Genomic DNA, 13,958 nt, shown 5'->3' on the forward strand with positions numbered 1-13,958 from the left:
AACATGCAACGTGACATTATGATGCAATAATGCGAACATGCACAGAACTCAAGAAGTAAAATCTGGTTTTGGGAAAGACAATATAATTTAGCTCTTCAAACCTGAAGAAGTATACTCAGGAATAATTCACCCTCAATTTGCTGTGATACACTGTAATATACCTTTATGATGACCCTCTTATTCACCTGTTTTCAAGGTCAGGTTTACCCACTTTTATTCAATTCAGTTCTCTGACTCTGCTTTGCATTTGAAGGACTTGAACGTATCCACTGGGCGTTATTTAGGTGAAAGGATGAAAACAGGCGCTAAATGGGTGCTGTGCTAATGAGACATGCCTGTTTAAAAGTTTGGTTTTAGCCCACAATTGTGGGGCTATTTGATGATTTAAACATGCCTGAAGGCACTAAGACAGACACCTACACATTGAGCACTCAAGCACAGATTAGGAGCAATTTTCCTGGAGTGGTAGCTGTAGCCTCCATGCACACAGTCCCACTGAAGGTGGGGAGTGTGCTGGCTTTATGTAATGGAACATTTGAGGATGGCTCAGGAAGTGAAGGAGAGGGCTCACAAGTTTACAAACGCAATACTGGAGGTCCTGGTGGAGGAGGGATGTCCTATACCCGACGAGGCAGATTATGCAATGGATATGGGAGGAGGCCACTGAAGAGGTGACAGCCAGGAGCCTTACCCCAGGACATGGTTTCCATGCTGCAAGAAATTTAGTGACTTGACACAAGTGGTCAAAGTAAGATCCCAACTCACAAATACACTGCTCAATAGCTGCACCACCAGCATCACAACCTCGACACACTCCGCCCACAATGTAACTATACTCTGACATTCAAACAGCTCAAAATATTGCATCCTTCACAGGTGTATTCATAACTGAATCACATCTGACAGCTCTTCAACCATATGAGGTATCATAAACACAAACACATCTACCAATACACTCATTCACAATCACCAGTTTTTCTCTTCCAGGACAAGATAGCACATAACAGGTGCCAACAGAAATTGACTGGGGGAGGGGGAGCAAGACTGTTTGCTACTAATTCTCTTGAAAAGACAGTGCTGACAGTGATCAGGACGTAATTGCAGATGCTGTGACTACAGGCAGAGCAGGGGTAGATCGCCTAGAGGTACGTGGCCACTCCAGCTTCCTTGCATAACCACAGCTATTACTGATCCTTAATCCTCTAAAACTATCCTTACTGATAATCTCCATATCATCTCATCACACACATACTCCTATAGTGGCCACACACACTGCACCCTAACCCTTGTAACTTTATCATTGCAGGCTCCCAGCAGCTAGATCCACCTACCCATTGCGGAGGAAATGGAAGAGGAGGAAGAGTCACCACTCCCAAGATGAGGGAGGAGGAGGAGGAGGAGGAGGAGGAGCAGAGCGAGCAGGATTGGACTGCATCAATCGCTGCCACTTTTGCAGGCACCAGCTCAGAGACTGGCACCACACTTACCTTAGAGACTAGTGTGGAATATCAATCCTTACATTAGGATGGACTGGGCAGTAGTGGGAAGTAGTCATACAGGGGAAGGGTTGCATACTAGTTCTGCTGTCAAGGAATCAGATGAGGACCTCACAGGGCCAAGCTTCAGATGAAGGCTAATGGGTCTGACAAACCAAACGTTTGGTGCATTGGACAGCCTGAATGTTTACGGATCATGGCTGGGGTGAAGGAAGAGTCCACCTCCAGCTTGGCCTATGGCTTGAAGCAGAGCCTGGAACTCATTCTCTCCAGCATGGAGAGGATGGCCAATTCCATCCAGAGATCTGCAGAGCCTGGCATCACACAGCACCCGAGATCGTTACTTCCACTGTAGTCTTTGCAGCTTTCAAGCAATGCAAAACAGCTAGCATGGAACACCAAAGTGCTGCAATGGAAGCCCTAAAGAGCATCCACTACATTGCTTACATCTTGCATGAAATGACAGGGTGCTGCAATGGAAACTCAGGCAGCTGACATGGCGGCTCTGGGCATTCGGTTGAAAGGGGCGGGCAGGGTGTCTCTGATGGCCAGAGATCTGTCCTCCAGCAGGTCATTGCACTGGCTGAACAGAGGCCCTGAAGCAGTGGCGTGGAAATTATGGAGCAGGAATCTACTGGCCTCTCTTTGGATGCCAGCATTTCTGCTGCCTCCCCCACCACTCCACCATTGCCTTGTATTGCCTGTCAAGCCAGGTGGCCCAGACTCTCTAGCCCATGCTGAGATGTTGCAGTGTGAGCAGGGCCACTACGGCCCACAGCCTCTCAAGGGTGCCCCACGAGGACACCTGAACTACTCTCTTCAGATTCTCAGCAGCCATCCACCTCACATGCTGCTGCTACTGGGGTTGAATTTTGTAGAAGAACCAGAGTTGGCAAGAACACTTGTAGGATAGCCAATAAGGCTTAACACCAGGGTGAATAGCTTAAGACTTGTAAGTGCTGTTGGTTATGCCATGTTTTCATTGTTTGTTTTTGCTGTACATAAAGAGTGATGATGGTAATTGGGTAGTGAGGAATTGGTGGTCTTTTTCAATGTGATCTTCATGGGGAAGGGGTTGAAAGGATTGAATGCAGATGGTGGACTTCTTGATGGATCCTCTGTCATGGAAAGTGAGGCATTTGGCACCAGTTCCCCTAAGTCAGATGGTAGAGCAGGTATCTGAAAAGCGGTATTCAATGAGATGGTGGTGATCGTTCCTCCTAGGTATGGGTCATCTACCTCGAACCCTCTGGTGCTCCCTCTGGTCCTCCTCCTCTTCCAATTCCTCCTCAATCTCCTCGTCTTTCTACTCTTCCTCCTCTCATGGTTGCCAAACATGGCCCTCGGCACGATTGCTGATGGCAATGGCTAGTGTCTCTTGATCGACAGATTGTGGAGCATGTAGCAAGTTAGAATGAGACTGCAGCCCACCTTGACATCCTGTCCCTTCTCTCTCTCTCTCGTTCTCTCTCTCTCGCTGTCTCTTCCAGCAGCTGATGCTGCTCTGCCTGGTCTCATTTCCTCCTCCAGAGTAAGGGGAACCCTTAGCAAGACCCCTAGACTTTCGCCTGGTGACTCCTATAAGGCACCCAGTAAGATAGAGTAGCATGGCACTCACTCTTTTTAGGTGAAGTCCTCAAAGAATTCCAGAATAAATGTTGATGAAGTTTGGACAAAGTGTCCCAGAAAGTCTCCTCATGTGTTTCGCAAATCCTCTTCAAGCGCAGTCTGGTCAGTCAATCTCCAGCAGTAAGTGAACAGTGAAATCTGAGCATGGCTTTAAGTAGCACAAAAAATCCTCAGCAATGACTTGTTTGCTCCCATTTATGGTCACTGTTAGGAGAGGAGCACTAGCCACCAAAATGTTGTGTAGACTTTTTTCTGACACGAGGAGGAAATTATTGTCACTCAGAGCCCTAACAATCCTCCGGGTGGCCTTTACTAGCATGGACTTCAACTCATCTGTAAAGATGGTGGCTTGAGCTAAACTTGGGCTAAACTGGCATTGCAGTTCAAGATCCCATCCTGGTCACCCCAGAAGCGTTTTAACACCCAAGGTATCCAGGGAAAATTGCCCCACTGCATCTTAGTGAACAGCACTGGACACAGTGATACCCAAGGTACGGTTTGACAAGATGATTGTTCAGTTGATTCATATTCTACCACTTGGCTAAATATTTAAGCATTCTAGTTTTGATTGTTGATCCACAGTGACTGAATATCTTAAATGTCAACTCCATTCATATCTTTAAGATTTCTTTTAATTTCATTGATAATGAAAGGCACGTTATTTGTATCTTCCATACTTGGAAATAGTAATCATTTACAGTATTAATAAATTTATGGTCATCTTCAGGTTTGGCTCCATTAGCATATTTTAGGATTCTTATTTCTTTTCCGACTGCCCTCTTCATACTGAAAGAATTTCTTACTGTTCTGTTTTATATCTGCATCTATGCTGATTTCCGGCTTTCGCTTTGCCCCTCAGGCCATCCTATTAATGTGTTTCTGAATCCTGCTTTATCCTTATATTCTTCCCAATGTTTGCCTCATTTTCTTCAGTAAAGAATTTGTATAGTTCATTTTTCTTTCGTCTTGAAAAGGCATGAAATTTTTAGAAAATCCAATCTTTTTGAAAAACCATTGTATACTTCTAATATGGCTCATAGAGGAACAAATCAATAATTAAGTGTTTTTGCAGTTCATACCTGTGATGCACAATGTAGGTGATAATGGATGCAAAGAGGCACAGCAAAAGGACTGCAGTGCATGCATATACCACAGGGTGCAGGAACTCCCCTGGATACTGATTGAAGGAAAGCACTGTCTTCAAATCCTGGAAAGCAATCCAAAAATAATCATTAACATTTACTGCTTCTTTCCCACACAGTAGAAAAGTGAATTTATTTCATTAAGCTTTACATATATCTTACAACTAGCAAGGATTAGAAAATCACGATGGGGAAAAACTAATTCGAAAAGCACATTTGTCGCTCAGAAAGCATTAATGTAATCTTATGACAAGTCATCAGCTATTTTGTTTATTTCACCTAGATACAGCTGACATGATACAAGCTATAACTATTTCACAACAGATTTATTTCCAGCTAAATCATTCTTAAGAGATTATGATGATCTCTGCAATAGTCTTTGTAACTTCTGCAGCCATTTTGAGAAAGAAAGAGAGAGAAAGAAAGACAGGAAGAACTTGCATTTATACAGAGATCAATGGTTTGGACAGGAATATGTTTGCATAGCACAGACAAGTGGCTTTGGGTTATTTTGATTCCTTACCTTTATGGAATCTGGAGCTCAATAGTCTTCATCTAACAAGAACTGGGAGAAATGCCTTGATTCAGCATCTCATCGCATTAAAGAAATACTTGGACAGTGCTATAAGCTACAGAGCTATGGACCAAGAGCTGGAAAGTGGGATTTGGCAGTATAGCTCCTTGTTGGCCAGCACAGGCACAATGGGCAGAATGGTGTCCTTCTTTGCCACAAATTTTCTATATTTGTAATTATTAAATTGCTAATGAAATCTCAGCTCTGAAAAGCATGATTTCTGAGAATTCAGCTTCATTAGCACCAATTAAACATTGCCCGATCATGACGCAGTTGCAATAATGATCCTTTAATGCTTCTCAAGCATCTAATGAGTCACATAACCAACATAAATATTGAAAAACTCATGAATCCAGCTGTGAAAAGGGCATTTTTTGTTGAAAATGGCTGAATGTTAAGTGAGAAAATCCTATTGCAATGACAATTGCAAATGCTGATAGCCTCTGTGACTGAGTATTTCAAGCATTTCTTTTGTTAGGAAAAAAAAGACCCTGAATATGAAAAGGAAGTGTCAAAATGGCAGTATGTCTCTGACAGAGCAAATTCTATCAGAGCTGCTTGGAAGATCTAGCTGGAAGTCTAAAAAAGGTTGTGTGACTTAAAGAAGAACGCAAAGATATTGTATGAGTTTTATTGGTAAGTAGCCACACATTTTTTTAATTCTTTCATGGGATGTTGTCAAGGCCAGCATTTGTTGCCTATCCCTAATTGCCCTTGACAACAGAGTGACTTGCTAGGTCATTTCAGAGGGCAGTTAAGAGTGAACCACATTGCTTTGGGTCTGAAGTCACATGTAGGCCAGAGCAGGTAAGGATGGCAGATTTCCTTCCCCAAAGGATGTTAGTGAACCAGATGGATTTTTACAACAATGGATGATAGTTTCATGGCACCATTAGTGAGACTAGCTTTCAATTCCAGATTTTTATCAATTTGTTGAATTTAAATTCCACCAGCTGCTGTAGTGGAATTGATCCCATGTCCCCAAGGCATTAATCTGGACCTCTGGATTACTAGCTCAGTGACATTACTGCTACGGCACTATCTCCACTCCATGCCACCATGGACATAAAAGCAGCAATCATCTAAAGGTATGTGCAAATAAACTGTACTAATACATGATTGCGGCAAATAAATTTTTAGAAGTGAAAATAGTAAATTGCTCAAATTACATAATACACACTATGATGGGAAAGAGACTAATATATTAGAAGCAATTTCTATGGCTCAACCCACAACCTGAGAAATTCAGGCATGCCCAAGATTGGGGGTGTGACAAATCCCTGCAGAGGCCCGGGGCACCCATGATATTGGGGCCTGTGCCTCATTTCCATTGAGCCAGCAGAACGTGATTGAAGATCGGGGCTGGATTTTCAAAGGGCCGTGGGGTTGGAAGCTGGAGCGGATACAATTTGAAGATTATTTTTTATTTTATTTTTTTTATTTAGAGATACAGCACTGAAACAGGCCCTTCGGCCCACCGAGTCTGTGCCGACCAACAACCACCCATTTACTCTAACCCTACAGTAATCCCATATTCCCTATCACCTCCCTACACTAGGGGCAATTTACAACAGCCAATTTACCTATCAACCCGCAAGTCTTTGGATGTGGGAGGAAACGCACGCAGACACTGGGAGAACTTGCAAACTCCGCACAGGCAGTACCCAGAATCGAACCCGGGTCCCTGGAGCTGTGAGGCTGCGGTGCTAACCACTGCGCCACTATGCCGCCCATTATGCTTCCAGATGTTGTCCCTGGAACCGGCCTCCAGGACCGTCCACAATTTTCAATGTCAGGGCGGTGGGGAGGGAACAGAGAAGCCACTTGCCTCCAATTAAGGGCCCATTAAGCTCCTTTAGATGCTTGTTAACGGATCAGGGAGATCAGCACCGTAATTTTGGAAGGGGATTTCGGCGAACCCAAACAGTCTGGTGCATGTTAGTGCTCAGCAGTCAGGTTCACTTCAGGGCAAAGAGAAAGCATTTTTAAAAAAATGTTTCAGTAGCCCTGTTATCCTGCACGGATACTGCAGGCACAATATATTTATTTTGGCCATTTTGATTCCATACCATTTAATATTTGGTGCTGTCCCTCTCAGGAGCTACCTGCTCTCCTCGACAAGGCAGCATCAGGTCCCACCATCGCTGCACCTTGCCTTTGCCTCTGGCGTTTGGTGCTTCTAATTGGGCATCGAGTTCGCCTCCTGCCCAATCAGACCATCAGCATTTAAAAATAGCGTCACGTGAACAACGCAGTCGGGGTGTGCAGTCAGGACCTAGATATTATCCAGGAATTGGATTCCCAACACCAGATTGGAAATCAAGCCAAAGGTCACTGCAGCCATCACAGCTGCCCTCAGCAAAGTGTGGAAAGGGAACAATTGGGAAGAGGGAATTAGGTCCAGAGATGGTGATGGATGGTGAGTGGTGGGTAGGGGAGGTGCAGTCAATTCTACAGTGCCATAAACCAAAATCTCTGATTCCAGGGGCTTGATTTTCAATCCAGGGTTGAGAAGCCAACGCCCAGATAATCTCCAGGTCCCAACCTAATGGTCCCTTAATTGGAGGTGAGAGGCTTCCCCATTTGCTTTGGACCCCGCCATGACATTCAAAATTGCGGACTGTCCGGTGGTATCGGGTTCCTGAAACAACCTCTGGGACTGTGATCTTCAAATTGCATCCACTCTGGCTTCTGACCTCACGGCCCTTTGAAAATACAGCCCCAGGTCTCATTTAGTTTGTTGTACCTGTTGCTTTTGGCTAATGTGCAAGTGTCCCCTTTAAGTGTGCCCTTTCTGCAGACCGCTGATAATAGTTTATTGTCATCCATACAAAATAAATTGCAGATCATTAAGAATAACTGCATCCAAAGATGCAGCAATAAAACACTGCGCAATGACAGTCTAGTTACTGATAATCTCCAGCTCGTCATTACATATTCTGTAGATAATTCTATTATGAATAAAATAATTCATTTATTTAGTTTTATGAAGGTTAGTTGAAGCATAGAGATTCATTAAATACCCGGCTTAATATGAAAGAACTGTCTATCATCTTTCTCCAACCTTCCAACTTGGAAAAATCCAAGAATGTATGAGGGAAACATCAGATACTAAATGAGTGGTGGAGGGACACGTTAACATGCTAGCATTACGGGGCGGGAAGCTGAAGATGGAAAGTTTAACGGTCAGAAATGGTGATTTTTTAAAAAATTCGTTCATGGGATGTGGGCATTGCTGGCCAGGCCAGCATGTATTCCCATCCCTAATTGCCCCTCATAAGGTGGTAGTGAGCTGCCTTCTTGAACCACTGCAGTCCATGTGGGGTAGGTACACCCACAATGCTGCTAGGTAGGGAGTTCCAGGATTTTGATCCAGTGACAGTGAAGAAATGGTGATATAGTTCCAAGTCAGGATGGTGTGTGACTCGAAGGAGAACCTGGAGGTGGTGGTGTTCTCATGCATCTGCTGTCCTTGTTCTCCCAGGTGGTAGAGGTTGTGGGTTTGGAAGGTACTGTCGAAGAATCCTTCGCGAATTGCTGTAACATACCTTGTAGATGGTGCGCCAGTGGTGGAGGGAGTGAATGTTTAAGGTGGTGGATAGGGTGCCAATCAAGCAGGCTGCTTTGTCCTGGATGGTGTTGAGCTTCTTAAGTGTTTTTGGAGCTACACTCATCCAGGCAAGTGGACAGTATTCCATTACACTGCTGACTTATGCCTTGTCAATGGTGGACAGGCTTTGGGGAATCAGGAGGTAAGTTATTTGCTGCAGAATTCCCAGCTTCTGCCCTGCCCCTGTCACCATAGTATTTACAGGTTGGTCCAGTTAAACTTCTAGTCAAAGGTGACCCCCAGGATGTTGATGACGGAGATTCAATGAAGACAATGTCAAGGTTTGGTGGTTAGACTCTCTCTTGTATCAATGATACCAGTGTTGGTTCTTTGAACAAGCACCAGCAGTGGGAGTTTCAGTAAGAAGTAATCCAATTGGAGTAAAAGATGAATTTCTTTCCTGTCTGATGGATGGTGCATCTTGTATCTGTGGAGCCTAAGTCACTGCATTGTTCAGGAAGTATGTGTCCAGGGTGTTTTGAATAAATGGGGAGCACAATTTGGGTCACCTACCACTATCATTGCACTGTACACATAAGGTGCAAGTGCTATAATACCATTGTTAGAAATTTGAGGGAATTCATTGTGGGGTAGATATTTAATCATGTAACCAGCTTCATCATTAATCTTGATCAGCACGATGTGACCATATTTCCCTAGCAGAGTCTACTTAAATAGAAACAACAAGGAGTTTTAACTTTCTGGCCCACCGGGAGCTGGATGGGAGGGATAGTAATGCATAGGGAACCTGGAAGTCGTGGTTTCCTCGCATGCTGTCGAGTTTTAACTCCACCGTGTATGTGTGACGTCACTGGCAGGTTCCCTGCATGGAAAATAGCCTGATTTCAGGCTTGGCTTCCAGTTGAGCAGGGAATGCTGAAGAAGAGGCTGCAGGATAGGTAAGTTCAAGCCCTGACTTGGGGAGTGGGTGGTGGAGGAGCGTCGGAGATCAGGAGCCCGAGGGATTGGAGGTGGGGGGTTGGGAGCTGGAGGCCTGAGGGATCAGAGGCGGAGGGGTGGCCGGAGGCCTCATGGAGAAGTTCGGAGGCCTCGGGGTGGGGAGGTCAGAGGCTTTTGGGAGAGGTCAGATCAATTGGCGAGGCAGATATACTGGATCCCGCAGTTAAGTGAAAATGCACTTACCTCCTGAATCCAACAATCTTCATTTTCCTTTAGCCAAAGGGTTTTTCAAGGCCTGTGAAACCTCTGGCCAGCTAGAGTTATTTGAAATGGTGGATAATTTTGAGGTACGCAGCCTTATTCTTTGGCCTCCTTATCTCGAGAGACAATGGGTAAGCGCCTGGAGGTGGTCAGTGGTGTGTGGAGCAGCGCCTGGAGTGGCTATAAAGGCCAATTCTAGAGTGACAGGCTCTTCCACAGGTGCTGCAGAAAAATTTGTTTGTCGGGGCTGTTACACGGTTGGCTCTCCCCTTGCGCTTTTGTCTTTTTTCCTGCCAACTGCTAAGTCTCTTCGACTCGCCACACTTTAGCCCGGCCTTAATGGCTGCAGCCTTATAATAATATTTAAATGGCCAACTTGCCTCCTGGGAGCACGTTGGCCACTTGACTCCCACCCAAAACTGGAAGTGGGCACACTGGAGGAGGGTTGAGGGTGGGATTCAGATTTTAAACACTTTAATCTCCCATACGAGCCAAACCCACCCTTTTCTGAGTTAAAATTCCCCCCAGTTGTTTGTTGAATAAAGGCAACATCTACCTGTTTGTCTGACTTATTGTGATTGGTCTGGCTTTAGAAGGCATCATGGAATAGTCAGGTTCCAGGCATCTAAGGCATGCCCTGGATTATGGCACAGTGTCTAGCTTTGTTTCGGGCTCTCTTGGGCAATGGGCTCTCTTTCCTGCTAGCCCCATATTTCTCTCTAACCTACATGTTGCTGACTTACTAGAGTGGCCTCAGCAAGTGCAAATATATGCTGACTCATCTTAAGATAACAGGTATATGTTAAATGTTCCTAATCTATCCCTCAAGTACTATGGGGTCATAGGATTGTAGGAGAATCCTTTTTTGATGATAGGTGTAATAAAAGTTAACTTGACTCTCTCCCTGCTGCACGGCCTGTTTCAACTGGAGAGCTGAGACACGCATGAAGTTCTTCAAGTGGTTAGCTGGGAAGTGAGACAGTTAGGATGCACTGTTTTGTACAAACAGTATATATTCGGCCATGGTATGAGACACAACCTGTGGTTGTATCCCAGCCTTTCATGTCTGAAGACAATGTTCAGGTTATTCAAAGATTGCAGGCACTTGGCATTTAAGAGATGAGGGTTGGAATTTTATGTTGGGCGGGAGGCCCTGGCCAAAAAGTCGGGGGCGAGCCCATCTCCCCTGGGCCTGGGAAGCCACGCCGGGATTTTACGCTCCCCAGGCCCTTAGTTCACCTTGGGCGGGACTTCCTCCTCTCTGAGACAGGAAGTCCCACCTAATGGAGCTGTCAGCCAATCAGCGGGCCAGCAGCTCTCAGTCCAAGCAGCACCACCAGGAGCAGTGGCCACTGCTGAGACTGCACACAGCCACAGCAGCAAGAGGGATGACAGCCCCGGAAACAAGGTAATTATTTGGGGTCTCACCGGGGAAAATCAGCTGGGCCCTGGGGAGGCACTGGGGGGTCGGTTGGGAGGTGGGGTGGGGGGGAGACTTTATTTCAGTGGGGGAGGTTGGGGCTTTAGAGGAGGGCCTTCCATGGGGGACAGGGTGAGTTAATTGGCCACTTAAGGACCTTGATTGGCCTGGGGCGGGCAGGCCATTTCTTGCCGCTGCCGCCCCTTGTAAAATTGCGGCAGGGGTGGGAAGGCTTCAGGAACGGCAACCCCCACCTCCCACTCAATTTTACAAGCTCTCTTCCCCCCCACCAGCCCGCTTCTGTGACGGGGCGAGGGGGCATAAAATTCCAGCCGAGGATGCAATTCTGTCCTGCATTCATCAAGAGTCCCAGGAGACTGTCCTTAGGCAGGTAGGCTTGGCTGAAATATGGTGCTGGTTGTTAAAACTTGGTAGGGCTCTTCAATGTAAAGCATTTTGGACATCTGGAGATTGTGAAAAGCGCTATATAAATGCAAGTCTTTCTTTTCAATAGGGCAGTCCCGTCAGTCTATGGAGTCTTTTACATTGTAGTGGTCATAAGGGAATCATGGCATATCTGATTTTCTCCTTGGGCGTTGGATTGGAATCTCCTGTTTCTCTTCCAGGCCTCGACCTCTGGGTTTGTTGTTGACAGTTTGAGGTGGAATAAGAAAAGTGTTCCCTGAACATTGTGGACCTTATATTTTTAGCTGTGGGGAAACAAACAACAATTTTGGTGATGTTGAAGGAAGTTGATTTTTAGCTGGAGGAGTAAACCAACCTAAATTCAATGCTTTTGCCTTTGATAGTTGTTGTCATACTACTGAAAGTAGGTCAGGGAAGATCTCAGCAGAAAGCCGAAATCTAGAAGTCATTGATGTGCAGATGCTTTTTGGCTCTAACACAGCAGGCTTCTTTTGTTTCATAATTGCAGAAGTAGTCGGGCATTTTGGATCAGTGAGTATGAGGATAAGCATCCTGTGAGCTGTACTCAAGGTTAACTCAAATCTGTTGTCAAGACCTTAAGGAGAGATTTCAGAGATTCTTGGATGAAAGGGATAGGTCTATTTCTTTTCGTGCCTTCAGAGATATCAAAGAAGCAGATGTTGTTGTAATGTTCTTGGTTGGCACAAACATATATTTATGGTTACCTCCTGGTCTTTGTTCATTGGATATATCACTTGGGCTTTTAGTTTGAGAAACAATGGGGAGAATCGGGTAGCAAGACCTACAGCCAGCTCCCCGCCCTACCCTTGATTTTCCATTTCCTGTCTACTGCATGCAAGTACTGGCAGGGAGATGGAGCCTAGGTTCCTGTTCAACTTCTTCCCATTCACCACTCTTACTGCCATCTCCAAGGGCTGCCAGGTGAAGCCTGGCAATAATCCCTGCATTATGGTAGGAAGGCATTCCCAAACTGTGAAAATGGAGGAAGAGGGTCTTATAGATGTCTGCTCTCTCTTCAATCAGTCTCAGACACTTACTTCTGTAGCCTTTGGCCAAGAGTTACAAGGTTTAAGCCACTTGCCTCTTTGGTGCCCTGTGGCCCTTTTAAGTGCCCTATCACATCTTTGAGTGCTGCAGTGCGAGTCCCACTGCAGCACCATCTTGGTTATCTTGAGGGCCAGTGGCATGCATCCGCTAGCAGCATGCCATGAATATCTGCTGACTACTGACCCATGACAATGGCCCGGGGTCATGATGGTGTTGGGCACTGAGGCAAGTCCTGCCTAATCTTGCAGGAACAGAAAAAGGCAAATCCAGCCCACAATCTGTGTCTTTGGTTTCTTGCCTTGCAGGCTAACAGCCAGGACTTAATGATTAATCCTGACAGTGCCAAGTAAAATTTACATAGCATTTCCACTGTGTCTTCAGTAGCAGAATATATCACATGCTAGATTAATTTTGTACAGGCTAAAGCCACTATTAAAATTTATTTACACAAAATAATTTACAGCAATACAAATATTATATATTACTTGCAACACATGAATCTGGAGTGTTCACTTAGACCGTCTTAGATCTTTGAAACACAACAAATGGGGTGAAACCCCATGCCACTCTTACACTGCTGGAACTTCAGATCCTTTGCCTGCTGATTTCAGCTGGCAGTGACCCCATCCCAGATCCCCAGGACAGGGTCTTGTAAATAATCAAGGCATGTGCCCATGCCAGTTGCTGCACAATGGAAACAGCCATCCCAAATTGGCACTGCAATCTCGGAGTGCAGGGTGGTGGTGGTGGGGAGAGCCAGAGACCTTGATCAGATTAAACTAAAGGTCAATTATTTTACGATCTGAGAGAACATTAGAAACAGGATGAATGTCCACCTCCAAATTATTTACATAAGTCATTCATTGGCACTAACAGCTTGGCACCCCAATGTTCTACAGTTGCAATGAATGGAGTCTATCATGAGATCTGGCAAGCAGAGTATATTGAACATTTTGTGATTAGGTAATTGAATGTAGAGCTGTCTTTCACATTGCTTTGCAATCAGACCCATTTTACTTAGTATGGAACAGTCAATCATAACATCATCACAATCATTGTACTTCATACGAACAGCCTATCACAACGGTCCATATCATATCAGGCAAGATTTCTGCAGTAAAATACACTTTTTTTCCTGACAATGTGTTATCTTAGTGGAGATGAAACAGCATTACTGGAAATCTTTAAAAATCTTCCTTTAAACGTGAAGTGTGATTTTTTTTTAAATTCTTAAAAATAAAAATCATGCTATTATAGAACACTACTGTGTCATAGCATCAGTAACAAGTAATGATTGATCAATTGGGGTAGTACTTTGGGGTTGCTAATTATAGCCCCAGAAAAAATGGCGGCAGAGTGGTAATGCTGCAGCAAATCCACCATCTCCATTTTAACTCCACTACTTCCCCACGTCTGATGGGCAAAGGGAATT

At 45.0% G+C, this 13,958-nt stretch overlaps 1 protein-coding gene across 6 annotated transcripts in view; it reads right to left on the bottom strand.

The window, feature by feature from the left end:
- Nucleotides 1–13,958, bottom strand: part of LOC137380600 (adhesion G protein-coupled receptor A3) — a 582,693-nt gene that overhangs the window by 59,644 nt on the left and 509,091 nt on the right. For all 6 annotated transcript variants that reach the window (XM_068052667.1, XM_068052666.1, XM_068052668.1 and 3 more), the window contains one exon: nucleotides 4,205–4,332. In XM_068052667.1, the coding sequence (XP_067908768.1) occupies nucleotides 4,205–4,332 (128 nt within the window). The remainder of the gene's footprint in view (nucleotides 1–4,204; nucleotides 4,333–13,958) is intronic.

The sequence above is a fragment of the Heterodontus francisci genome, chromosome 20 (assembly GCF_036365525.1).
Source record: "Heterodontus francisci isolate sHetFra1 chromosome 20, sHetFra1.hap1, whole genome shotgun sequence".
NCBI classification, from domain to species: domain Eukaryota; kingdom Metazoa; phylum Chordata; class Chondrichthyes; order Heterodontiformes; family Heterodontidae; genus Heterodontus; species Heterodontus francisci.